Raw genomic sequence first — 27,480 nt, 5'->3', positions numbered from 1 at the left:
CGAGGCCAAAGTTCTGCTTATCAGAAGAGAGACCACACCTCTACTCCCTTTCCCCCGCTCACAGCTCGACCGCCACCGCCACCGCCTCCGTGCGCTCGCGGATTTCGAAACCCTACCTTCCCGTCTCCCTCGCCAGTCGATCGCAGCAGCTTGAAGGCGGCGGGGCTATGGCTGGCGGCCTCTGAGCGTGCGAGCCAGCGGGTGTCGAGATCCGAAGGGCTTCCGCGATGTCGAGGGCGGAGGCCAACTGGGAGCGGCTGGTGCGGGCAGCGCTGCGCGGGGAGCGTTTCGCTGGCGTCTACGGGCAGCCGGTCACCGGCATCGCCGGGAACGTGCCGTCGTCGCTCGGCAACAACGTGCACATCGAGGAGGTGCTCCGCGCCGCCGACGAGATCCAGGATGAGGACCCCACCGTCGCGAGGATTCGTAAGTTTTGCAAACCATTTCTGTTCCTTGGAGCTCGGGAGGAGTACACATAGTCTCGTCCCCTATTTACTAGTGGCTACGCTACTTTATTACGCTAATCATCTCGTTTTTGGCACAATTCTGCTGCGCTTCAAGCCTGTTACACTTGTATGCCATCATCATTGGATAGTTTGATTAAGCTGACAGTTGTGTACTAGTGACCGCAGGATTTTACGATTATGCTTAATTTGTACGTGTCTGCTGTGCTAGCTTGCTCATGTGTATGGTGCCTGCGACAGCGCTGCCTTTTGTTAACCTAAATTGGGCTGTGCATTATGGCCCACATATTCCACTTTCATACCCTCTCTGCGATAAACTGTCGGTTAGTTTTAGTTCTATGCATCTAGTAGCTCAATTGGACTTTGCTGACATAATGTATCCGGCACTCCCATCAGTAGTGCAGTTGTGTTTCTTAATTTACATGCTTGTATCATTGATTATACTTTTAGACATCTTTCCACTTTCCACACTCTGCTTAGTTCATTGTTTTAAGCATGGTTCTGCAGTTCTGCGGCACTCAGCTACAGAATATCAAACTCTGTTTCTGTCACTTGTTTTTCCAACTAGCTGGTGGGGTCTGTGTTTTTATGTTAATTGACGAAGACACAAAAATAAGGCAATGGTGCAATATGGTTTGGTTGGGAAAAGGAATATTTACAATTATAATAGTCACCTCCCAAGATTTCTTTAATATTCATATGCGATTTGGTTGATCTGGTAACGTCTAATCTTTTTACCTTGTGCAGTTTGTGAGCATGCTTACTCACTAGCCCAGAATTTAGATCCAAATAGTGAAGGACGAGGAGTATTGCAGTTCAAAACAGGTTTGATGTCGGTAATCAGGGTATGTCCATTTCAGCTTGATATATAGTGTGATTTCATAACAATACTTTCACTTTTGATTTCAGTTATATTTTGTTGAATGTTTATAAATGCTATAGAAATATGTTACCATGAGTCTGTGGCTTTGTTTTTATTTGGTTGATGAATCTACAAATATTATTCTTGTAAGACCCTTCTAGATTCTTTTACTGATGTTAATGCTCACAAGTAGAAATGTTTGGCTGCAGTTGTCTAGAATACTTATGAACTCCGTGAGTATTTTGCAATTAGTAGATTGTTCACATTTCACTGTGGTTACTGCTATTTCATGTGTGCCTTGAAGTCCATGATGCTGTAGCATGCAATGATGCCTTGGGACTCATTCCCCGTTGCACCACAGTACCACACACCATATCTCTTGGACCGTAAAATGACAAAGTGTTCTAAAATATATCTTTTAGAAGTTGTAACTTTAAGTATCTTATTCTAACAGTTCCTTTTGGTTTACTCTTTTAGCAAAAATTAGCGAAGAGGGAAGGTGGTGCTATAGACCGAAGTCAGGATATTGCTAAACTGCAAGAATTTTACAAGCTTTACAGAGAAAAGCATAAAGTGGATGAGTTGATTGAAGATGAAATGAAGTTGAGGGAATCAGCTGTATTCAGCGGTAACCTTGGAGAGTAAGTATTTCTCTGCAACTTAATCGACTTAATAGAATGCTATTTCTTTACCTTTTGTTGACATGTTATCGAGCATAAGTGAAATAAATTTGTGGCACCGGACAATGTTCACGGTCTGCAATTTACTACTCATTGTTTGAGCAGGTTGGAAAGGAAAACTCTGAAGCGGAAAAAAGTACTTGCGACATTGAAGGTCTTATGGTCAGTAATAGAGGATATGACAAAGGAAATTTCACCAGAGGACGCAAAAAATTTGATATCTGAAGAGGTTTGTATTCCTATCCTTGATATTTGATTGTTTGTTTTCGTTCTTGGTGTTGGGAAATTTGAGTGTAAAGGATGTTCACTGTCCATCATGTTGCCAGCTTTTTAATCATCTAATTTTGTTAAAGTAACATGGGAAATCCTTTTATTTTTTTATACAAATAGCACGGCTGAGTACGTTGCACATGAATCTAAGTGTTCAAAAACTTTGTTATCTGCTGTTTACGAACTTGTGCTCCTTTGAATTTGCACCGTTGAATATAATCAAAACATGTAAAGGGTTTTACCTTTTGTGATCAATTTTTTTATTTTGTTCAGATGAAAAAGGTCATGCAAAAGGATGCAGCGAGGACAGAGGATGTTGTTCCATATAATATTATTCCTCTAGATGCATTGTCTTCTACCACAAATGCAATTGTGACTTTTCCGGAGGTAATTGTTCAGAATAAGGCCTTCTGTTATTGCCAATTTTCTAGATCTTGAGGTTGTTATACCGTTTGCATTGTTTGAATTTCAGGTGAGGGCGGCAATATCAACTCTTCAGTATCATAGGGATCTTCCCAGGCTCCCTGGTACCTTTTCAGTCCCTGATGCTAGGAACTCAGATATGCTGGATCTATTGCAATGTATATTTGGTTTCCAGGTTAGTGTTTTAAGGTGCAACTTATCAATCTTTGTCATGTGCATTTTCCAAAATTTAAGTTGATAACTACTGTAATGATATCAGAGCAGAACAGGCTCATTTTGTAATACTGCTAACAGATGACGAATGGTAGTTGCCAACCTAATAATTGACAAAACGTCTGATCAGACTTGCTTATCTTCATGGTCAACTATATGGATCAAACTGCTTCAATAGTAAATCTGTATGGATCAAGGTGCAACCTATCCATATCATTGTTCATGCTCTGTTTTAAAATGATTTAAATATATATTCTAGTACATTTATAACTTTCTATGGAGTCTTAAATTTTAATGCATTCTATAGCAATATTTTAGAGGTCATTGCCTTTGTGGAAATACGCTGTAATCCCTCATGTTTGCAGGAAGGGAATGTGAAAAACCAAAGGGAGCATATCGTTCACCTATTGGCAAATGAACAGTCTCGGGTGGGCAAGCCATCTGGGAATGAACCGGTATGTGATTGTTCGACAGCATTTTACTGTTTCTGCTCATCATAATTTTGGATCTGATTAATGCCAGATTTCTTTTGAAATTCAACAACCGTAACTTGTCATCTTTGTAATAATTTCGCATTTTTCTGATTCTTTTCTTGAGTTCAGTCCTTTTCTTTAACATTTATAATATGGCTTTGCATTTAGCAAGTAGCTCTTTTCCGAAGTACCTTTTTGGATTCATTAAAAGCTTGTTCATGATCAAGTGGGGAATTTTCCCTAGAGTCCTTTCTGCACTCTTGAGATACCATGTGTATGAATTGTTCTCTTGTAATGATGCTGTGCTCACTTTCAAAGAAGAAAGAATGATATTGTGCACAACTAAAGTATCTGTTATCCATTTATAGCCTCATTTTTTTGAAAAATATAAATTTCTAGTTCTGTGCTGGCCATTAGTCTATGTGACGCACACACTAGATATTGACATATTGTTGATCCTTTTGTGCTGTTTCCTGAATTTTGTGTGAATGGATGTAAATGATTGAACCAGTAACACCATCATCATAAGTGGAAACTTTTCATGTTTTTGTGTCAGTGAAATTGATTCTGCAATCTGCACCTGTGAACTCTGACAATATAACATACTGAACTGTAATGAGGGCATCGGCTATGTTTACATCCTGACATTCAGGGTTGAATTTTTGTTTGGCCATGGTTTCCAATCAAAAAGTTTTATTAGATCTACATCTACTTGTCAGCTGTGTTAGTTTTAATGATACAATGATTTTTCCATGATCAGAATTAGTGATTCTATAGATATAGAGAGCATGCTGATATTAAGAGGTATATCTGGCTGTTCAATGTCTCATCTGTGGTATCTTCTTTCCTATTCTGTTACCTTACTTCCTAGCCATGCCATCCTGACCCGCTTCTGTACAGTGTTTACCCTGTCATGGCATAGTACTCAGTACCGACTAGTTTCTTGCTTGACCATTGAAGTTGCTACACAATTTTGCCATTTAAATTCAAAGACCTATCCTTTTATTTTTAAAAGATGCGCTGATATGGTAAGAGTTTAATGAGATCAGTTATCAGGTTCTGCCCCCAGGATAGCATTCTCTTTATTGCTTGATTTTCACACCTTCACGCCTTTATCATTAACATTGTTTCTGCTTCCTGCTAGAAAATTGATGAGGGTGCTGTGCATGCTGTGTTCTCCAAAGCCCTAGATAACTATATCAAATGGTGCAGCTATCTGCCTCTTCGTCCCGTCTGGAATAAGTACGTTTTCTTTATATTATGCACCAATCTAATTAACTCCTTATTGTTCCCTTATTTTGGTTTTAAGATATTGTATTGTTTTTCTCGTAGCACTGATCCTTTGACGAAAGAAAAGAAGTTGCTATATGTGTGTTTATACTACTTGATGTGGGGTGAAGCTGCCAATGTACGATTTCTTCCAGAGGGCTTATGCTACATATTTCATCATGTAAGTCTGTAATTCTTGCGAACTTATCTATTATAGTTTTTCGTGGTGCATGCTTTTCCTTTATTTTCCTATTTTTACGTGAAAATATTTTGTAATCAATCTGTTAGGTTCCTCCTTTAGCTGGTGGCAGTTTTTTTTTTAAACGATGCACACATCAGTATGACATATCCCTTTTTCTCCCTTTTCTTGTGTTTCTGTGGAAGTATCTTGTGGAAACTGTTATTTGGGTGTTACTGTGCTAGCATTGAACATTCTCCCTCGTATGAGGCTTGAGTGAATCAGACTTTAAAATTCGTAGTTTGTTGGAACAGTACTGAGAGACTAGAAGGAAGGAGAGAATTACTGTCCACAGGTATATGCTAGTGGGAGCACGTACTTGTAGGAGTCCTTCCCTGTTTTTTTTACTGTGTTGACATGTGGTTCATTACTTTCTAAGGTATATGTCTTAATTTAAGCAATAATCAGCTGTGTGATATGGAGAGGTGCGTGCTATGGGAGGATTGAGGGATATGTGTGTGAGACGGAGGAATGTGCTTGACAGGGAGCAGATAGGTAGAGGAGGATGCTAATGCCATCTTTTAGATCCAAAGGAAATGTTGGAAGGAGCTATTCCTTCATGGCCACTCCATGTCCACATTATGCTAGTTGGAGTTCAGAAATGTGGATGAACCTGTTGAGGTGAAGCCTTTGTAGATTGACAGCAAACTTCTGAGACTTATTTATACCTTTTTCCTACTGACTGTTTCTTACTTGGTGGTTTATGTGCTATTAAATAATTATTTATACAATGTAGTAAAATAATATCAAAACTCATTTTGAAAATATAGATTCTTTTTCATACTATATGGACCCAAATCCCAGTTCTTGAAGTTTGCCATGTTGGATTCCAATGTCTGGGTTGGATTTCAACACATATGTGTTCGAATAGCTCTGGTCAGAGCAAGTTACTCAAAACTCGATAATCTTTGATGTTATCTTGAGTTATATATGACGCCAACTGTTTGAATTTTACAGCTAGCAAGAGAACTAGAGGAGATTCTGCGAAAACAAACCGCAGAGCCAGCTGAAAGCTGCCCTAATGGCAGCGTGTCATTTCTTGAAAATGTCATTTCTCCTTTGTATGATATCATTGCAGCGGTAAGCATGACTGCTGAGTGAGGTAATATCACTTCCTATGATTGGTCCTGTAATGTTGATTCTGCTGCAGGAAGCAGCCAATAATAGGAATGGGCGTGCACCACATTCTGCATGGAGAAATTATGATGATTTCAATGAGTTTTTCTGGTAAGCAATAATTTTTTTTGGAAGGTGTAAGCAGATCAATTGAGTTATTTGGTTTTGTTGATTTGTTTCTGTTTTTCATTAACCTTTTGATTGTGCGTTCTAGGTCTCTCAAGTGCTTTCACCTAGGGTGGCCGTGGAAGCTGGACAACCCATTTTTCTCAAAGCCCAGTAAAAAGGAGAAGGTTTGTTTTGATTAGTCAGTCACAATTATTTGAGTCTTTCAGATGTAACCAGATCAGTATTTGTGTATATGTTTACTTTCGGTGATTGCTAATATGTTTTGCTCTTCTTGACCATCATGCCAACTTATGATATATGGGCCCCCTTTAACCAAGCTTTAGTGTGGGCTTGTCCTTTTACAAAAACTGAGACCACACCAAACATAATTCCTATCTTCCTGAGTTGACTTAACTTGAACTGTACATTTAAGCTGCTGCCCTTCAGTGAGGGCTGATGCATATCAGTCTTCCCCGCCTGCCACACATCCCATTTTGATAAATTGATATCCTAATGACATAAGCTACCGATCACCCATGTCTTCATCATTACAAAATGCGCATTTGGTTTTGCAGGGCATGTTTGGTAGGGGCCATCACTATGGAAAGACATCTTTTGTGGAACATAGGACTTTTCTTCATCTTTATCACAGCTTTCATCGCCTTTGGATGTTCCTAATTATGATGTTTCAGGTGAATGAATATTCTTACCATGCAATCATTATTGTTCTCCACTATTTTGTTTGGGATTCAGCTGGCACCTCTTCTTTAGTAATTACTTCATTGAATTCTTAGATTAGTTTTATTCCATTGTGTTGAGTTGCTAGATGTAGAAGAACACAAGTTTTTTGGCATCCCTTTATTTACTATGGCAAGTTTATCCTGATGGTGTTCCCTAGGTTAAACTCATGGCCTCATGCATGGACACATGGCAGCAACATCGTGAACACCACAAATATGCAACAAATAATCACACACAATTTTTCTCCAACTACAGGTTCTCTCACCATAATTGCACTTACCATGACCTTGTGAGTGGAAGAAAACGAGGGAGAATTTAGCTGGACAGTGTTCGAGTTTTTTTTTTTCTGGTTTCCTGTACTGATCTATTTATGTTCCAAGATTGCATATTACTTGGATAGAATGAGCATATATTCAGTTACATATGGGTTTGACTTTGTTTGCATGTACAATTTTGTACGCCCACGGTGAAAAATTACCAGGAATGGTATCTTGATATTGATGTTTAGCAGGAGATATGCTTACTTCTTTTGTTCTTAGGGCCATGACGATTGATTTTGTTTGCTTATTTCTTCTGATGTATCATAAGATGCTTTATATTGCCAATCGTCAATGAGTTTTATGTGCCTGCAGTGTAACCTAAGTGTGGTTCTATTTATGTCGATGCAGGGACTAACTATCATTGCTTTTAACAATGGTAGTTTTGACATGAAGACTGTATTGCAACTTCTTAGTCTGGGCCCAACTTATGTCGCTATGAAATTTATTGAGAGTTAGTACAGAAGTTTTTTTTTTCTTACTGTAATATGATGACCTATGTAAACTATCTTGTTGATGACTAATTTTGTTCGTTACCTTTTTGTTTTTGAGGAAGGTCTATTGGACATTCTAATGATGTATGGTGCCTATTCAACTTCTCGTGGATCTGCAATCACCAGAGTGCTATGGCGATTCTGCTGGTTCACTGTAGCTTCATTGACGATCTGTTACCTATACGTGTATGTTTTCTTCCATTTATGAGCTCTGATAATTTTCATTTCTACCCTTTTTTTATAAAGAAATTTCTAGAATGAAAGATTGTGCGGAAGGTATCTGGCATTGACATAATTGAATGTCTTGAAACACAAAGGAACAACAAATGCCATATTTGCTGTTTTACGTGATTCAGAAGCCATAAAAAATATTTCAATCCATGTACTCAATAAGCAATTCTTTGTAAAGAGATGAGACGGTTATAGACTTGTAGGGGCTCTGTTGGCCAGATAGGCCTGATGTTGTTGCGCCATTCAAGACTTAGACACTCAGAAGTGAGAACTGGTCTTTCTTATCTAATATTATCTCTGCTGCCCTGGTTGAAATATGGTCTGTTTTGATGCTTGGAGCATGCTCTATGCTGTTTCCAATTTTCTACCAAATGTTCAAAGTGTTAAAAGTTATTAAAATTTGATGATGGGTTCGATTTTGAATAGGCCCATCAACCTGATCATGAAGTGAATTAAATTACGTTTAGTCTGCTGGCCCCTCAACCTAATCATGAAGTGAAATTATTTGGCATCAACTCCAGATCAGCACTTGATATTTAATTGACCTTCTTGTCCTGTAGAATCACTAGAATTCCTAACATAGGATTTATTATTCAGGACTCGATACTTTTCTCTTGTTATGTTTTTACCATTGTGATGAAACTTCTAATAGTTTTATCATTTCCCAGCAAGGCACTTCAAGATGGGACACAGTCAGCAACATTCAAGATATATGTTTTTGTAATCAGTGCATATGCGGGTGTTCAGATTATTTTGAGTCTCCTTATGAGCGTCCCTTGCTGCCATGGTTTGACTGAGGCTTGCTACCGTTGGTCTGCTGTACGCCTTGTCAAATGGATGCATCAGGTCTTGTCCTTTTTAGCACTTTATGGCTTCCTGTTCTTTTGAATTCTTTGTATACTATATCTGCTGCTTAGGATATCTGACATTTTACTTTTGTTGAAGGAGAACAATTATGTTGGAAGAGGCATGCATGAGAGTCCCCTTGACTACATCAAGTAATCCTTTAGAACTGTCAAGCATGATACTGTGATTCTGCTAAGTGCTAACAAACTGGAAGCCATCATTACTTACTATATTTACTGTGCAGATACGTTGCTTTCTGGATTGCAATTCTTGGTGCAAAATTTTCATTCACCTATTTTCTTCAGGAAAGGTTTAGTTTATCAGTTTCCACTATCTGTAAGCATTGATCTTTGCAATCTAAAGTGTGGCTTTATTATGCAGATAAAACCTCTTGTGAAACCAACAAGAGCTGTAATCAATTTCAAAGGCTTGCAGTATGCCTGGCATGACTTTGTTTCAAAGAGTATGTAAATATTACTTTTTCCACACATATCACAATGCCTTTTTTTTCTTTTCAGCATCCTCGGATCCTATAATATTTCATTATTGTGTATTTGAAATTTTATTCCTGTGAGAAGTGCCTATCTCTTTGTAAATATTAATAGTTTCACTACTTCGTATCCTTATGAGATGGTTAAAGATCTGCATCACTTGTAATCGATTGGTTCTTACATTGCTTGCAGATAACCATAATGCTATTACAATCCTTTCTTTATGGGCTCCAGTGGTTTCAGTAAGTAATATTGTTTGCTTCTAGTTCTAGCTCTCTGAACATTTGTTATGGCGTAGGAATCACAGGCAGCTATGTTAACTTTTGAGCAATTACCATTAAAAATTAAACAATAACATATCTAGATGACACTGCCATAAACTTGTCAGAAACAATGAATTGATTATCTATCTGGTTTCTCACCTTGACTGCTCGTTGCATTCCCAGCGCAATAAAATGAAAATAATCATGCATTCAATTTCCAAGTAGGCCTTGAAGTCAATTCTTCCGTCATAAACTCATAATGGCAGTTTATGTTTCTAGTTATCTATAAATTGATTTGTTACGTTGTGGGAATTCTCAGCCTTTACCATAGTAATATGTGCTAAAACATGACTGTTATCATAATAACCTTCCTCAATCAGCACCCTTGTCACCATTGCTTCATGCACCATTGGGTCAAACATGGACCAAATTGTGCTGGGATGTTCCATTACTTCATGGTTTGATGAACTAAATGTATTGATGGAAAGTATTCTGTTGATATTGCTTTAGTTATCATTTGTATTATATATGTCCCTATTTTGCAGAGCTTACGTCAAATCTGGAGTTAACATTTGAAAATTATATTTTTTAATCTAAATATTCTTTTATGCAGATTTACCTTTTGGACATCCATGTATTTTACACTGTTATGTCTGCTATTTATGGATTTCTTCTTGGTGCGCGAGATCGCTTGGGAGAGGTTACCAACTTAAACTTTAGATTTGAACTACTGTCACGCTTTTTATGAAGTTGATCCTCGCTGATCTGTCAACCTTGTAGTTTTATATTCTTATTATTGTGCAATGCCATTTCTTGTCCATCCTTTTGTATCATCTTAAGTATTGTTTTCTATCATTTTTATGCTAGCACAGTATGCCTGCAAGATGTAAGTCAATTGCAAGTGCATTTAGTTATGCGAACAAACTCTGTTGTAGTTTAACGCTAGATGAAAAATAACTCGCAAAATTTTGTCCGATCAGTTTTGCCATTCAACCAGTGCAGATAATTTTATTTTTTTCTAGATATTTTAGACAACAACACTTGAACAAGGCAGTAGTCGCTTCCTCTTTGTACAATCTATTTACCCTCTTCATTGTTTTTCTCCTGCAATCCATCACTCCATCATACTTATTCGAATCAAAATGCCAAGTCCTGATAGCCTTTGGCAGGGTTTCTTTGGGAAAGTACAACAATATATTTGACCACAAAACAATTTCTGAACCATAGAAAAAAAAATTGTGGAACATACATGATTTGCTGTTGTCACGCTCCTGTAGTGTAGTGGTAAGCTCCCCAGTTGAGGGATACACCAACCAGGGTTCAAATCCTGGTGGCATCAATAAAACCCCCTTGCTGGCAACCCAAAAAAATAGTGGCACGGTGCCTGGCTTGTAGTATTTGTGGTTGGTTTGGGCCTCCTACGAGGGGATAGTTGCAGTGGTCGCCAGCCAAAGGGGACGTGGTCGGCCTAGGTTACGGTGCAACCCTATAGGGTGAAGTTGGGGTTCGGAGATTTGCCGGTCGGGTTGCCTGATGTTCCTTCTCAGAAAAAAAACATGGGGGCGGTCTTCCCCCACCGGCCGAGTTTATTACATGCTTTGCTGTTGTCTTCTTTTCTTGCTGTTATTCGTCAGTTTATAGCAAATATATTGATGATCAGTTTTGTTTGTTTGCTGATTCATGCTGTCTGTTATTTTTGTTTGTGTTTTCAGATTAGTTCTGTTGAAGCAGTTCACAGATTCTTTGAGAAGTTCCCTGGAGCATTCATGGACAAACTTCATGTTGCTGTTCCAAAAAGGTTTGTGATGTCCTTCTAGTTTCTTGCTTATCGGCTTCGTTGTCATACTCTAAGCCTTTTAATCCTTTATACAGGAAACAACTGCTATCTTCCAGTCAGGTATGAGTCAGTTGATATTACTGTTTAAGGCTAGTTCTGTTATGGAACTTCTCTGTATATTGATTTTGACCTCTGAGCAGCTCTGCATTTTGACCCTCGTGTTTTATTTTTTCTTTTTTTCCTCTTCAAATATGGCACATTTGTTTGTTTAAATGATAATAGTGGGTGCGCAAAATTATACACCCTCCATCCCAAAATATAAGCCTGAGCGTGCATTTTAATATTCAAATCTTGTAACCTTTGAGCAATAATTAACGCCATGTAATGTAAATTTTTTCTAACAAAAATAATATCATTAGACCGATATTTATAAGTGGAGGGTTGTGTTAGGTTTGGCGAACCAGCGTAAAAAAAAAATCAGCCACTCTAATGGAAATGAAACCCATAAGAAATTCGTTGGGGCGTAACCCTCTTAGCGACGCGCTACATCGGAACCCGAGTGTGGTGTTAAATGGGCAAGGGCTGGGTCATCATCCCCTCAGGGGCGCGTCGTATCGTGATCCGGGTACGATGATAAGTGAGCAAGGGTCGGGTCGTCGCAGCCTCTGTGGCGCGCTACATCTGCGCCCGGGTGTAGTGAAAAATGAGCAAGGGTCTTCGCATTTCTCTCGACGGGTGCGAAGGGTAAGGAAGCTAGCCGAGCCAACTAGGATTCGTCTAGGTAGTTGGAACGTAGGGTCTCTAACAGGTAAGTTAAGAGAACTAGTCGATGTATCAATTAGGAGGCGTGTAAATATTCTATGCGTGCAGGAGACTAAATGGAAGGGCCAGAAGGCGAAGGAGGTGGAGGGTTCTGGCTTCAAGCTTTCGTTCACGGGGACAACTTCGGGTAGGAATGGTGTAGGCATCTTGATCGATAAGAGTCTTAAGGATGGAGTTGTAGATGTTAGGAGGCAAGGCGACCGGATTATCCTAGTGCGGTTGGTCATTGGAGATTTGGTTCTGAATGTGATCAGTGCCTATGCCCCTTAGGTAGGTCTTAGTGAGAGCTCCAAGAGTCAGTTTTGGGAAGACCTTGATAGCATGGTTAGTACCGTGCCTATCAGTAAGAAGCTCTTCATAGGAGGAGACCTCAATGGCCATGTGGGTGCGACTAATGTAGGATATGAGCGAGTACACGGGGGTTTCGGGTATGGTAGTAGGAACGAGGGGGGGGAGGATGTTTTGAATTTTGCGTTGGCCTACGACCTGCTGTTAGCGAATACCCTCTTTAGGAAGAGGGAGTCCCATCTAGTGACCTTCCATAGTGGACAATACTTGAGCCAAATCGACTTTATCCTTGCTAGGAGAGAGGATAGACGTGCCTGCTTAGATTGTAAGGTGATACCTGGGGAGTGTGTTGTCCCCCAACACGAGCTTGTGGTGGCGGATTTTCGTTTTCGGGTACGTGCCCACCGGGACAAATGTGCCAAGATTGAGAGAATGAAGTGGTGGAAGCTTAGAGGGAAAGAGGCACAAACGTTTAAGGAGAGGATGCTAGGCGAGGGGCCTTGGGAAGAAGGAGCAGATGTAGATGATATGTGGCTAAAGATGGCGACATGTGTTCGGAAGGTGGCCTCAGAAGTGTTTGGTGTGAGTAGGGGAGGCAAGCAGGAAGTGAAAGAGACCTGGTGGTGGAATGACGAGGTGCAAAGGGCTATTAAGGAGAAGGAGTGTTTCAAACGCATTCATCTCGACAAGAGCGCAACCAACATCGAGGGCTATAGATTAGCGAAGAGCTCTGCAAAGCGAGCTGTAAGTGTAGCGAAAGGTCAGGCTTTTGATGACCTTTATCAACGGCTAGGTACGAAGGAAGGAGAGAAGGACATTTATAGGATCGCTAGGACCCGCGAGAGGAAGACAAGGGACATAAACCAAATCAAATGCATCAAGGATGGGACAGATCGACTTCTGGTGAAGGATGGGGAGATCAAGGACAGATGGCGAGAATACTTCGACAAGTTGTTTAATGGGGAAAATGAGGGTCCTACCTTCGAGTTGGACGACTCATTTGATGATACCAACAGATGCTTTGTGAGAAGGATTCAGGAGGCAGAGATCGGGGAGGCTTTGAAGAGGATGAAGGGAGGTAAAGCGATGGTCCGGATGGCATCCCCATTGAGGTGTGGAGATGCCTAGGCGAGAGGGCGGTAGTATGGTTAACTAAGCTTTTTAACCTAATCTTCCGGTCAAACAAGATGCCGGAGGAATGGAGGAGAAGTATATTAGTACCGATCTTCAAGAACAAGGGAGATGTTCAAAGTTGTACTAACTACCGGGGGATTAAGCTGATGAGCCATACGATGAAACTTTGGGAGAGGGTTATCGAGCATCGCCTAAGAGGATTGACAAGGATGACCCAAAACCAGTTTTGGGTTCATGCCTGGGAGGTCGACCATGGAGGCGATTTTCTTAGTACGACAGTTGATGGGGAGATATAGAGAGGAGAAGAAGGACTTACACATGGTCTTTATTGACCTAGAGAAGGCGTATGACAAAAGTACCGAGAGACGTCATGTGGTGGGCTTTGGAAAAATACAAAGTCCCAACTAAGTATATTACCCTCATCAAGGATATGTATAAGGATGCGATGACTTGTGTTCGAACATGTGATGGGATACCAGTGACTTTCCAATTAAAATAGGACTACATCAGGGTCAGCATTGAGCCCTTATCTATTTGCTTTGGTGATGGATGAGGTCACAAGGGACATACAGGGTGATATCCCGTGGTGTATGCTCTTTGCTGATGATGTGGTGCTAGTTGACGAGAGTAGGGCAGGGGTTAATATGAAGTTAGAGCTGTGGAGACATACGTTAGAGTCGAGGGGGTTCAGACTGAGTAGGACCAAGACCGAGTATATGATGTGCGACTTTAGCCCGACTAGGCATGAGGATGGGGACGTTAGCCTCGAAGGTCAAGTGGTGGCCAAGAAGGATACTTTTCGGTATCTAGGATCAATGCTTCAGAAAGATGGAGACATTGATGAAGATGTTAGGCATAGAATTTCAGCCGGTTGGTTGAAGTGGCGGCAGGCTTCTGGCGTCCTCTGTGACAAGAAGGTGCCACAGAGGCTAAAAGGTAAGTTCTATAGAACGGCGATTCGCCCGGCGATGCTATACGGTGCTGAATGTTGGCCTACAAAAAGGCGACATGTCCAGCAACTGAGTGTAGCAAAGATGCGTATGCTGCGTTGGTTCTGCGGGCATACAAGAAGGGATAGAGTCCGGAACGAAGAGATTCGAAATAGGGTCGGGGTGGCACCTAGCGAGGAGAAGGTGATTCAACATCGGTTGAGATGGTTTGGACATGTACAACGGAGGCCTCCCGAGGCGCCGGTGCGTAGTGGAGTTTTAAAGCGGGGTGATAATGTAAAGAGAGGTAGAGGTAGACCTAGACTAACTTGGGACGAGACGGTTAAGAGAGACCTTAAGGAGTGGAATATCGCTAAGGAATTAGCTATAGATAGGAGCGCTTGGAGATTAGCAATTAACGTACCTGAACCGTGATCTTTGTTACTTTTTGTTTAACCTCTAACTCTTCCTTCCGTGGGTTTCATCTCTAGCCTACCCCAACTTGCTTGGGACATAAGGCTAAGTTGTTGTTGTTGTTGTTGTAGACCGATATTTATAAGTACTTTTCCAATGGTTATGATCTTGTTGCTACAAACATTATAGTATAGGAGGAATTAATATTCAAAAGGCTAGTTTTGGAAACCGTGCCAAGTCAGACCACGCTTTTTATTTGGGGACAGAGATAGTATATTCCCTTCTTTAGTTTTTTTTTTAACTGCACCATTCTTTGTTGTTACTTACAAAGAGTTGACACTGGAAACACCAAATTTACCAGCTTACAGAGTTAAACAAGTTTGATGCATCTAGATTCTCCCCCTTCTGGAATGAAATTGTGAGGAATTTAAGGGAAGAGGATTATATTAGCAACGCGTAAGTAATGCTTCTTCAATAATTGTTGATCGCCATATGTAAATTTTGGTTGACCCTTGTCCTATTTGCAGTGAATTAGAATTGCTTTTGATGCCCAAGAATGACGGAGATCTTCCAATTGTGCAGTGGCCACTTTTCTTGCTTGCTAGCAAGGTCAAAAGTTTAAAGCAATTTTAACTGTTAAAAATTTCCCCTGCATGATTTGCAGTTTTTATTTTCTGTTTCTGTTTCTTCACAATGGGCACCTTCCCTTTCCAATGTAGGTTTTCTTAGCTAAAGATATCGCAGCTGACTGTAAAGACTCACAAGAAGAACTTTGGCTAAGGATATCAAAGGATGAATACATGCAATATGCTGTTGTAGAGTGTTTCCATAGCGTTTATCATATTCTGACATCGATACTAGAGAAAGAAGGACGTCTCTGGTAATTAAGTTTTTCTATAATGTTTTTATTAATTATTTTTTAAAAACTTTTATATCATCTCTATCCTTCCCCAACTTGCTTGGGACTGAAAGGCTTTGTTAGCGCTGTTCCATTTCGCCTTGTAAATTCAACAGATTTTTTTATGGTGCATTGTTCTTTGGAAAATTTAGGGTGGAGAGAATTTATGGTGGTATCCAAGAAAGCATTTCAAAGAAGAACATCCAAAGTGATCTTCATTTCTCCAAGTTGCATATTGTTATTGCCAAGCTTGTTGCTGTCCTTGGAATACTGGTATGTACTAGGGTTGGCATTAGTTTATATGTTCATTAACTCTTTGTATTTCTGGGCCTTCTTTACTATGGGTAACCTTAATAATGGGCCAAATCTCAAATTTAGATATGGGATCACCTTATTCATGTGTCAAGTCTCAAGTATGTATAACTGTTAATACACTGTTTTGTAGAGGGGTACCACAGAGTCAAGTGATATGAAAAAGGGAGCAGTTAATGCTATTCAGGACCTATATGAAGTTGTTCACCATGAAGTGTTTTCCGTTGATATAAGGTCTGCAATCTGTTTGTAATCTTTTCTATTCTAACCTTATTATTTTCAGATCTGTATGTTCACAATTGCTTTCTATGCCCTTTGTTTATAAATATTAGGGATTACCTTGATGAGTGGACTCAGATAAATAGAGCGAGAGCAGAAGGCCGCCTCTTCAATAATCTTAAGTGGCCAAAGGATCCTGTATTGGTATTGTCTTGAGCACTGGATGTTCTTCTTTGTTGAGTGTTTATTTTTCTGTTAGTCTGCATCTTTCTGTAGTCATTAGTTTTGATCTATGCTGGTGTTATTTATCCAGAAGGACTTGATCAAGCGATTGTATTCACTTCTGACAATCAAAGAATCAGCTGCAAGTGTTCCTAAAAATTTGGAAGCCAGGCGGAGACTTCAGTTCTTTACAAACTCTCTGTTTATGCAAATGCCTGTTGCAAGGCCTGCTTCAGAAATGTTTTCCTTTAGGTGGGACTCCTTTTGTTCCTCTGTTGCCCCCTTTACTTTAGTTAACAGTAGATTATCTTGTTACGTGCGATTTTGTCTTTGTGGTTCAGTTATAGTTATTTGTATACCAATGGTGTTTTTACTTTGTTATGCAGTGTGTTTACTCCATATTACTCCGAGATTGTTCTCTACAGCATGGATGAACTCCAGAAGAAAAACGAAGATGGTATAACTACACTGTTTTATCTGCAGAAGATATACCCAGGTTTGTTCTTTCCCTTTACATGAACAGTGCAAACAGTCCTGGAATATGAACCTTGAAAATGTAAAAAAGTGTCAATCTAGGTGTAACGTTTGAGATATCCCCTTGTTTTCTTGCTCAAGCTGTGCACATTTGAGTATATCTGTTTTCTTGTGAGGTGTATGTATTGTATCTAATGAAATTGAAATTTCTTTCGAAACGGGTCAAGTGTCCACCATTTGCTCATGCATGTCTCCACCATGCAAGATCCATAAGCATAGAGCTTCATGGTTGCTAGGTGGTTCGGTATTTTTAATGTTGCTAATTAGGGTTCTGCTGTGCTACGGTGACAACCACTTTCAGTTTTTAGGGTGCTTGCTGTCTGGAACTGAAAGTGCTACAAGCTTAAGAACGAGGGGATAGGGGGAGGGGGAGGGGGAGGGGAAGGGAGGAGGGAAAGGGAGAGGGAGCACCTGCCGGAAAGTTGACGCTCACCCCTCATTGGAGCATTCAATAGGTGAGCACCTGCCGGGATTGGGGCCTCTCCAAGCAACACTGACACTCAAACTTCCTAGGCAGTGGCAACAATTGGTGATAAACATGGAACCCTTTTACTCAACTCTAATGCTGTCCTAAGAAGTTGAAATGGTCAAATGAATAAGGATGGCACATCCTAGGAGCCTCCCAACTGACTTATATAAATCTCCTCCTGCACTCATTTTGCTCCAGAATGTACATCTCATTGCCTGGCTTTCCATGGATCAAGTTTATTCGGTAGAAGTGGTCCTAGGGTGTATATTGCCCTCTCCAAATTGTAGCCCATATTTGCTCGAAATAGAAGGATGGACCTGTCCACACGGCCCTTAATCGACATATTCTGCCCGTGCAATAAATGCACTCATAAGGTTCATAAGCCCATTGTATCTTAGGATATATCTGTATTTTTGGGATCTATTGCCTAGGTACTCAACAAATGCCGCTATAATTGAATACAGCTGTACTTCCTATATTGATTCCGATGCTGTGATTTTAGAATTATCACATGAATTTAATATTTAAAACGCCATTGGATTTTTTTCCTTGTCAATAAAAAATGGCAATTAATGTTTGATATAGTATTATGGATCTCCCTGCCTGTTTGCCCCCAAAATGAGAAGAACAGAGGGTATTTTCTACTCTATTTTGCTTATTCTTGAAACCAGTATGGGTGCCTGCTATCTGATGTCTCTTGCAAGCTAGCATTATGTGTAATGACCTTTCTGGTGTATTGATGGAACTTTCACTTACTGTATGAAATCATGTTTCCCCGTTTAACATTTCTATTGTGATTGACTTATGTACACAGATGAATGGAAGAATTTCCTTACTCGTATCAACAGGGATGAAAATGCAGCAGACTCTGAACTTTTTGGCAACCCAAATGACATACTTGAACTACGTCTGTGGGCTTCTTATCGTGGGCAGACCTTGGCACGAACTGGTTTGTTATCCTCTAAGCCTTTGTGTATTCTACATATGGTATATTATTTGATAGGCTCATGTTTGCTTTCACTTGATCCCGTTTTCTATACTAAGACTTTTTTTTATCTGAATTTGTGAACAACAGAATTTATTGCTAGCTTTTTATTTCATTCTTGTTTGAGAAACCATACACTTTCCTATTTTGGGTTGGTGCCCTTGATTACACAAGTAGCTAAATTTTGTATGGTTGTTTATTGATGTATGAATCTTGAATAGTATATCAGTACTTTGTATTTCTCATCTTTTACCCTATTGTTTGAAGTCATGTTTGCTCGTTATTGATTTCTGATCTGTTGGTGACTCCCGTGTTTTAAGTCTTGTGTGCTTATTGTTGATTTCTTATGCAATGAGCAATGACTAACCCGTGACCGTATGAGTATTTTCTAATTGTAACTTGTTTTTCATTCTCTTCGAAATTTGAATATAATCACATCAACACCTTTTGTACTATGTTGCTCTGCAGTTCGTGGTATGATGTACTATAGGAAAGCCCTTATGCTGCAGAGTTATTTGGAGAGGATACAATCTGAAGGTATCTGTACTAATTAATTAGCTTGCAAGATGCATTTATGCTATTTGTCTGAATGAATATCCCCTTTTCTGTTGTTTTTCTTTGCTAGATCGGGAATCTACATTTGCTTCGGCTGGTTCAGCTGATACACATTTTGAGTTGTCTCCTGAGGCGCGTGCACAGGCTGATTTGAAGTTTACCTATGTGCTCACCTGCCAAATTTATGGAAAACAGAAGGGAGAAGGCAAACCCGAAGCTGCAGATATAGCCCTACTAATGCAAAGGTGCTTTTAGTTTTATGTGCTTGAAATGTCTTTGCTTGCTCTTTTGTCTCTCTTTGTTAAGAACTGATGGGCCTAGTTAGTTCTCTGTCTCTCTTTCACAACAAGCACACAAGCGCATGCACATAAACTCTGAGGGCCCTTTTGTTCTGTTATTTGTTGTGTTACACCACCTATAATATTTTGTACCATCTTTCTTAGGAATGAAGCTCTTAGAGTTGCTTACATCGACGAAGTTGAGAGCGTTAAGAACGGAAAGCCCAGCACTGAGTATTACTCAAGGCTTGTTAAAGCCGATATTCATGGGAAGGATAAGGTCAGTCATTAATAACACTCTATTTTGTATCTCCTTTTCTTTGTAAAGAGCAAACTTTCTGTCCTTTATCTAATCATATGTCTTGTTAGAACTACCTTCTTGAGCGTCAGTAGTTTGTACACCCTGGTTGATTACATGTGACATGGTTTTGAACCCTTGAGTGCATTGGTTGTCCATTCCAAATTTTTTAGGGGACTAGAATTTGCAGTGCAGTGCAGCAAGGAAATTTATTTAAACATTACATTCATTCTCATATTCAATAGATTAAACTTTATCTTGCAGGAAATTTATTCCATTAAATTGCCTGGCAATCCAAAGCTTGGGGAGGGGAAACCCGAAAACCAAAATCATGCCATAATATTCACTCGTGGAAATGCAGTGCAAACTATTGATATGAATCAGGTATACAAATGAGCTCATTTTTTTGCCTTTTTTTTATTCTGAGTTAATTACTAGAATTTTTCTTTGAAGTTTGAACCTTTTAAGTTAAATACTTGTTCACTTGATGATAAGTTGACTTTTAACCTGCCTCCAGTTTTATGTGATGCATGTGATATACTGACTTCCATTTTTCGTAAAACTGCTCGTGTGATTGCCCACCTTCTTCCATATTCCATGTGTCTTTTGCAGTTTGAAAAAAGGATGGAATGCAGACAAATAGATGATTCTGTTGTTGATATTTTTACTGTTTGAGACTTTGACTAGTGTGTCAGTTAATAAATGTTGTGTTTGTTTATCCAGTGCTTAGTTGTTCTGTTTTGTAGGACAACTACTTCGAGGAGGCACTTAAAATGAGAAACTTGCTTGAGGAGTTCTCTCTGAAGCGTGGCAAACATTACCCTTCTATTCTTGGTGTTAGAGAGCATGTCTTCACGGGAAGGTATTATTCACTAACTTTTAGTGAATAAGTTGTGTGAATTACTTCAACAATAAAATTGAGTTCTAACAACATTATGCTTCTACAGTGTTTCCTCCCTGGCCTCATTTATGTCTAATCAGGAAACTAGTTTTGTGACTTTAGGACAGCGTGTTCTTGCTAACCCACTGAAGTAAGTGCTTTTACATAATATATTTTCTATTTCACATGAGTATCAGCTAAAATTATGTGCAGTTAACACTAGAAACATTTTTTTTTGTTTTTGCAGAGTGAGAATGCATTATGGCCATCCAGATGTTTTTGATAGAATTTTTCATATAACAAGGGGTGGAATTAGTAAGGCCTCACGAAGCATTAATATCAGTGAGGATATATATGCAGGTTAAAACTTGTAGCCTTTTTCTGCTTTTCCTCATTCTGAGAGCTATTTGTTTAGTCTCATTATAAGTACGCACCACTATGATGTACTATTATTTGTGTGATTCTTAGGATTATCCCTGTTAAATACTTAAGTAGTTGTTTCACCCCATTAAGATTTTGGCGCAGAGCTTACTGATGCTTCTATGAACTGCAGGATTCAACTCAACTCTGCGTCAAGGCAGCATAACTCATCATGAGTATATTCAGGTTTAATTCTCCTGTCCTTGCTGTTTGAATTTTCTTCATTGGTATTACACCCTTGCTTTCCACTAGCTATATCATTCAAGAAAACCTCAAACCTAGTTTGGTTGGTAGACCATAAAGACAAGCTATTAAGGCTCTATATGGAGACTTGGTTAAATAACAAAATCGAACCCATACATCATCACAATTTCTTTTGTACTCTTGCTGGGCAATACGGTTGTGTGAGAAAGATTATTTACTGTTTTGTTGTAGATAGTTAAAGTTGGTTCCTAAGGACAAATGTAACTGACTCTTGTATCTAGCTTGCAGTTATGGTTGTGAGTTAAGATTCTCATTAATCATACAGTAGCATGCCCATGCATTTATATTTGTCTGGTCCAAAGAAATGATGACTTAACCTTTTAAGACTAATTATTCAGCATCTGACATGTTACCAAACTTAAGCATGGCTGTTGTCACTCAGAGGTTTATGGTTGTAGCTGGTTAATCTGTGATTGGATCATTTTTTTTGGCACTTCTATGGTGTCTTTAGAGGCTGGTCACTGCTGCCACTTGAGGGATAGGGCTTATCTGAAAATCCTGTCTACCTTATCAAATAGGATATGTTATTTGCACTGTTGATTCTACATGTACACATGCAGCGTGTATGACACTCTGCCTCTAACTGGAACTTATGTTGACCAGGAATTCTTTAATTTAGTGAATCCATTGCTCAAATATTCTTACTGATGGTGAACCTCTTTGCTATTTTGCCACTTATGGACCTCCATTGCTTTCCACTGTACTAATAAAACAGGGGCAACATTGCTTTCCTGCAAACACTCTGTTGACGTTAAAATTATTCCTGTAGGTGGGCAAAGGTAGGGATGTTGGACTTAATCAGATTGCAGTATTTGAAGGAAAAGTTGCTGGAGGAAATGGTGAACAAGTTCTTAGCCGAGACATATATAGACTTGGACAGCTTTTTGACTTCTTCAGGATGTTATCCTTCTATGTGACAACTGTTGGATTCTACTTCTGTACTATGGTAATTCGATTTTCCTTACTTCTGTACTGGTTACATCCTATCTCTACATCAAGGCTGATAAAACAGTTTTCTATGTTTACTGTTGATGTTTCTGAATCATCAGTATGACATCGTCAGATGACAGCAATCTTTGCTGATCTCTTCTGTATGATCTTTCCTATAATAATTTTTTTTATCAATTAGCTTCTTTAAATGTCAATGCTACTATACTTGGTTTTTCCACCAATGATTAATAAATTCATGTTCTAACTTTTATTGTGTTCTTGATTGTTCACACTTTCTGTTCTTATCAAAGCTCATTAGTTATTATTATTAAATTATTGAAGGCACATGGGTAAACTAAATATGCTGATGCTCATGCTATTATGTTTGTTGCTTCCATCATCAATGCTTCTGATCTTAAATCGGCTCTTCTTTTGCAGCTTACCGTGCTGACTGTGTACATATTTCTCTATGGGAAAACATATCTGGTAAGATGGAATATTTGTGTAGTATCTACTCATTTTTTCTTAAAAAAAAACCTTTTTACTGTAGGATCTCCATTTGAGTCAGACATTCGTTTATTTTTGCATGTATATTTCGTTCATGGAAGTTTCCACCTGTTCCTGTACTGTAGTGCAAATAATGAGCCATGCGCCCATGTCTTTTTCCACCTTTAATTGTTGCATGATTTGATATAATGATACGTACTTGGCCAGATGCGCGTCAACAATCATAGAAAAATCCAAATAAATTTGGTTGAAATTAAAATTGGGAATACTGTGGACCACCTGCTGGAACTGAGGATTTAAGCATTGACATGCATGACAGGTGTCTGTTTCTTGCCTGAAGATAATGTTATCGTTATAACATAAAGCCAAATGTTCAATGCAAATGAACACATTTATAACTGGATGTATTACATTATTGCCAAAGTAACATTATTAGTATTTTCTTTTAAATACATTGACAGCTTTCCCAGCATATGCACTGCATCATTGGTTCATGTATTGTTGCCATACTTTGTTTTGTACATGAATAGCATATCCGAGCTGTTATTGAGGACTTCCTCAACTATCAGGTATTGCATTCATTTTAAACCTAGCATGAACAGCTTCTTTAGTCAGATGCTATGGCGGTTCATAAGTTTCTTGCATCTGCGAAATATATACTTTGCACCTGTAGATCTCTACTCCTTTTCTTTTGATTTCTTGGCCTTGGTTTCTGACAGTTTTTTCTGCATATTTTCTAGCTTCCTCCATCGTGATCTTGACATATTCTGTTTGCCGTTTGTTTGATTAGGCCTTATCTGGTGTTGGAGAGTCAATTCAAAACAGAGCTGATATATTGCAGAACACAGCTTTGAACGCTGCTCTGAACACTCAATTTCTTTTCCAGATTGGTGTGTTTACTGCAGTTCCCATGATTCTTGGTTTCATCCTTGAATCAGGTGTCTTAACGGTATACCCTTTTCCCTGCAGGCTTCTGGATTAGCCTGTGAATTATGGTTGGTTACTTTTGTTTCTGGTGTGCCCTTCGATTACAAATACTTGATTTTTGGCTTTATCCAGCCAAACTTTTGAATTTGAGTATGTGACCACCAATAACTTACAGAATATTTACTTTGGAAACATAAAATCATGTAAATAGATTTGCCTTGAAAAACACACTTCCATAACTAGTAGATGTAGCCAAACATCATACAGTTTATTTCAAAGTATTCTTTTATAAATATAGTCTAGCTGAAAAAAAGAGTGGTCAAAGTAACACATACACTGTGATAAGTAAAATAATTCAAAGTATTTTTTGTTTCCAGAGGGAGTATATTTCTTAGAATTCCAATCAAATTTGTGGCATCATTAATGATGTTTGGTTACGTGAACTAGTAGTTTTCCTGGCAAGGCAGTGATAAGGAACATTTTCACTAATTGTCTGGTTGATTCATAAGTCACAATTGCACTTTCTAAAATTTAGCCAAAGAGTGATAAGGAATTTATTTTGAATGCATGAGATGCAGGCTTTTGTCCAATTTATCACAATGCAGTTCCAACTATGCTCTGTATTTTTCACTTTCTCACTTGGAACGAGGACTCACTACTTTGGCCGCGCAATATTACATGGAGGTGCAAAGGTAGGCTTCTTGTAACAAAAGGTGGCACTCATTAGTTTCTGTGTTTCTCGATGCTGATTTGATTTCTTTTTTAATTTATTACCAGTATAGAGCAACTGGCAGGGGTTTTGTGGTAAGGCACATCAAGTTTGCTGAGAACTATCGCCTTTATTCACGAAGCCACTTTGTGAAAGGGTTTGTTATCACTTGAACTTACTTTCGAAATTACTATGTGCAAATTTGGTAGTACAATATCATTTGTGTTGATTGTTCTTTGTTTTTGTAGGATGGAGGTTGCGCTTTTGTTGGTGATCTTTCTAGCATATGGTTTCAACAATGGTGGAGCAGTTGGCTATATTTTACTCTCTATAAGCAGTTGGTTTATGGCGCTGTCTTGGCTTTTTGCTCCCTACTTATTTAACCCATCTGGTTTTGAATGGCAGAAGTAAGCAGCTAAGTTATCTGTATCAATGTACTGTTACGTTACTTCAAATTGTCAGTATGAAAATTACAAACCATTCACCCTCCTCTCAGGATCGTCGAGGATTTCAGAGACTGGACAAATTGGCTATTTTATAGAGGTGGTATTGGTGTCAAAGGAGAAGAAAGCTGGGAAGCTTGGTGGGAAGAAGAACTGGTAATTGAATTTGCCCTGTATTCACTTTAGTATTCTAGCTCAGTAGATCTGTTGTCATGTCTGTCTCCATCGTCATTCTGTCAATTCCTGAAATCATTTTTGTGAGTAGAACATTATTGGCATGGCAGGCCTGAAGGGAAAAAGGAACTGTATAGCTATATACTGTTGCACCTGATAACATTGAAGTTTAATGCTTCGTTGGTTTTCCATTCTCCATCAGTAACAGAGCTGAAAAAAAGAACAATAAGCCATTAAGAACTATTGTATTAAATATATGTAGTGTGCAAAAGTTTCAAACATTTACCAATGTAATATAGTAGATTTGTTTTTACTAAAGCCAATGTATCTAAAACTACTCGATTGAAACACTTTTCAGCAACATATTTACACCATCCGAGGGAGGATACTGGAGACTATACTAAGCCTAAGGTTTTTCATCTTCCAATATGGAGTTGTTTACCACATGGATGCAAGTGATGACAGTACAGCGTTATTGGTATGTTAATGTTTCTGCTCCTATTTGCTTGGTGACGTTAAATTGTGATGCGATTGAATGCATGGGTTTCGTGTATGCACAAATTATAGCTTGATCTGACCATTTGACCTGGTCTAGGTTTTGCCCGCAAGGCCCCATGACTACCATATGGTATATGGACCTAATTGTTAGTCATTAGATACATCCTTAGAGATAATTTTCACTTCTCTCTTCATATTGCTTAAAAAAGTATGTTTATTCAAATATGCTATTGATATTTTTGACTTGTAACTATGGGTGAAAGTAAATAAACTATTTCTAATGCGAGTAATGCAAGAAACATAGGTCGTAAGGCTAGTTTTTCTCCTACGAATTGGAATCTGACTTCCAGAAAGTCATTCAAATTCGAACTTTCAGTTTGAACCCAGCAAAGAACTTCTTACATGCATGTCATTTCAGTTTTTCGCTTCCTGCAAACCTTGCTTGGGGCATGGGGCTACCACTCGCAGGCAGTCTAGCATCTGAGGCTTTGAGTAATTATATTAAGAGTGCTGAAACAACTAGTTACATGAACGGTCAAAGCGTGCCACTTCATGATCTCGAATTTTTGTACTGTAGAGTTTGACCATTTAATAGGTGTGACATTGCATGTAAAAAAGGCGATGTTTGAATTTGGCGGCAGATCCATCAAACCTATTGGAAAAAACCGATCCTATGATAAGCAACTGATGGAAAAGCCACAAGGGAGAGTTTTTTTTTTCTGATAGCATTTCTCCCTTTTGTTGTTAAAGTGTATGGTAACACTGAAAAAATATAGTTCTCTGAATGTTTTGTGGCTAAATGCATCCAGTGACATATTTGTTGGCGTAGATGATCAGAATAATAGTAGTCAATTAATTGGCACTGCAGGTGTATTGGATTTCATGGGCTGTGCTTGGTGGCCTTCTTGTCCTCCTCTTGGTATGTACTATGTAGAATTTCTTATTTGTCGGTAACTAAATTATACTTGGCTTCTGTTGATTAGATTGTTTATTATGTTATATTGTATCATTTTGCAGGTCTTTGGTTTAAACCCCAAGGCCATGGTACATTTTCAATTGTTCCTGCGTCTGGTCAAGAGCATAGCACTGTTGATGGTTTTGGCTGGTTTGATTGTGGCTATTGTGTTTACGAACCTTAGTGTCACAGATGTTTTTGCTTCCATTCTAGCATTTGTGCCAACTGGGTGGGGAATTCTTTCGGTGAGTTTTCTGTTGCCAACTTCTATATCCATGAAAGCCCGTGTGTTCAGTTTGTTTTTTCTTTATAGGTTCACTGCAAAAACTTGATATTCAAAGTTGTGCCTGAAACTCTGAATTATTGCATAACACATGCTAGAGTGTACACTGTAAACCTATATCCAAAAGTTTTTTTTTTTTGTATGTAGCATTCGTTTTTAGTTTTGCTGTTCACTCCATTTGCTTTCCTCTCGACCAGTCAACTCTTAGCATTCGAATTGATTGGTTTGCACTCCTAGGTACACTACAAACGTGTCATTCACATTTTTTTTTTGTTTTACAGATTGCCGTGGCATGGAAACCGGTTGTGAAGAAATTAGGTTTGTGGAAGACGATGCGCTCCCTAGCCCGTCTTTATGATGCTGGAATGGGGATGATCATTTTTGTTCCCATTGCGATCTGCTCGTGGTTTCCATTCATATCTACTTTCCAGACGCGTCTTCTGTTCAACCAGGCCTTCAGCAGAGGTTTGGAGATTTCACTTATCCTTGCTGGCAACAATCCAAATGCAGGGATGTGATTGTGGCAGCTTTATTAGTTTAATTGATCCTGGATTCTCAGTTAGCAGTAGCGATGTATATATGTCTGTGTTGACCTCTGTTGTGGGTGTGTATCTCAACGGTTTAGCTGTAGTTATGACATTCCTTAATTTTGACATATTGATATGTGGGGGCTGATTGCGTATCCAGCTAATGTAATGTAATGTGCAAGTATCCATTGAGGTTAGCTATAAGTCGCTTACATGTGATGAAATAGTGCGGCGTTCCACAGATCGAGCCCTCTGCACTGCTGTCTATTATGGGATTGTAAGTGGGTGCCCCAGATGGAAATTAAGAAACGTAAGGGTGATGATTTTCTT

The 27,480-nt window shown here is 39.0% G+C and overlaps 1 protein-coding gene across 1 annotated transcript; it reads left to right on the top strand.

The window, feature by feature from the left end:
* LOC112876295 (callose synthase 9) lies at positions 1 to 27,480 on the top strand. The gene is made up of 51 exons (XM_025940373.1): positions 1 to 426; positions 1,212 to 1,309; positions 1,804 to 1,967; positions 2,112 to 2,235; positions 2,550 to 2,663; positions 2,749 to 2,874; positions 3,278 to 3,367; positions 4,530 to 4,627; positions 4,718 to 4,835; positions 5,850 to 5,972; positions 6,043 to 6,119; positions 6,223 to 6,301; positions 6,692 to 6,808; positions 7,526 to 7,628; positions 7,731 to 7,854; positions 8,568 to 8,745; positions 8,845 to 8,897; positions 8,990 to 9,050; positions 9,127 to 9,208; positions 9,429 to 9,478; positions 10,113 to 10,199; positions 11,212 to 11,297; positions 11,372 to 11,396; positions 15,225 to 15,319; positions 15,391 to 15,472; positions 15,583 to 15,743; positions 15,914 to 16,034; positions 16,207 to 16,307; positions 16,406 to 16,496; positions 16,606 to 16,766; positions 16,901 to 17,010; positions 18,332 to 18,466; positions 18,971 to 19,039; positions 19,128 to 19,302; positions 19,501 to 19,615; positions 19,898 to 20,017; positions 20,380 to 20,495; positions 20,581 to 20,664; positions 20,761 to 20,873; positions 21,067 to 21,119; positions 21,967 to 22,143; positions 22,566 to 22,613; positions 23,425 to 23,583; positions 24,140 to 24,253; positions 24,339 to 24,427; positions 24,519 to 24,677; positions 24,767 to 24,869; positions 25,246 to 25,365; positions 26,254 to 26,304; positions 26,403 to 26,585; positions 26,905 to 27,480. The coding sequence occupies exons 1-51, from the start codon at positions 228 to 230 to the stop codon at positions 27,139 to 27,141; spliced, it is 5,718 nt and encodes a 1,905-aa protein (XP_025796158.1). The 5' UTR covers positions 1 to 227; the 3' UTR covers positions 27,142 to 27,480.

Source organism: Panicum hallii, chromosome 9, assembly GCF_002211085.1.
Source record: "Panicum hallii strain FIL2 chromosome 9, PHallii_v3.1, whole genome shotgun sequence".
In the NCBI taxonomy this organism is placed as follows: domain Eukaryota; kingdom Viridiplantae; phylum Streptophyta; class Magnoliopsida; order Poales; family Poaceae; genus Panicum; species Panicum hallii.
This window is presented reverse-complemented; position numbering and strand designations above follow the sequence as displayed.

What these genes read in the sequence shown, in the direction of transcription:
- LOC112876295 (XM_025940373.1), top strand. Translation starts at nt 228, where the DNA reads ATGTCGAGGGCGGAGGCCAACTGGGAGCGGCTGGTGCGGGCAGCGCTG. An exon ending in GATTTCAATGAGTTTTTCTG is followed by an intron (nt 6,120 to 6,222) that starts GTAAGCAATAAT and finishes TGTGCGTTCTAG; the next exon opens with GTCTCTCAAGTGCTTTCACC. An exon ending in TCCTAATTATGATGTTTCAG is followed by an intron (nt 6,809 to 7,525) that starts GTGAATGAATAT and finishes ATGTCGATGCAG; the next exon opens with GGACTAACTATCATTGCTTT.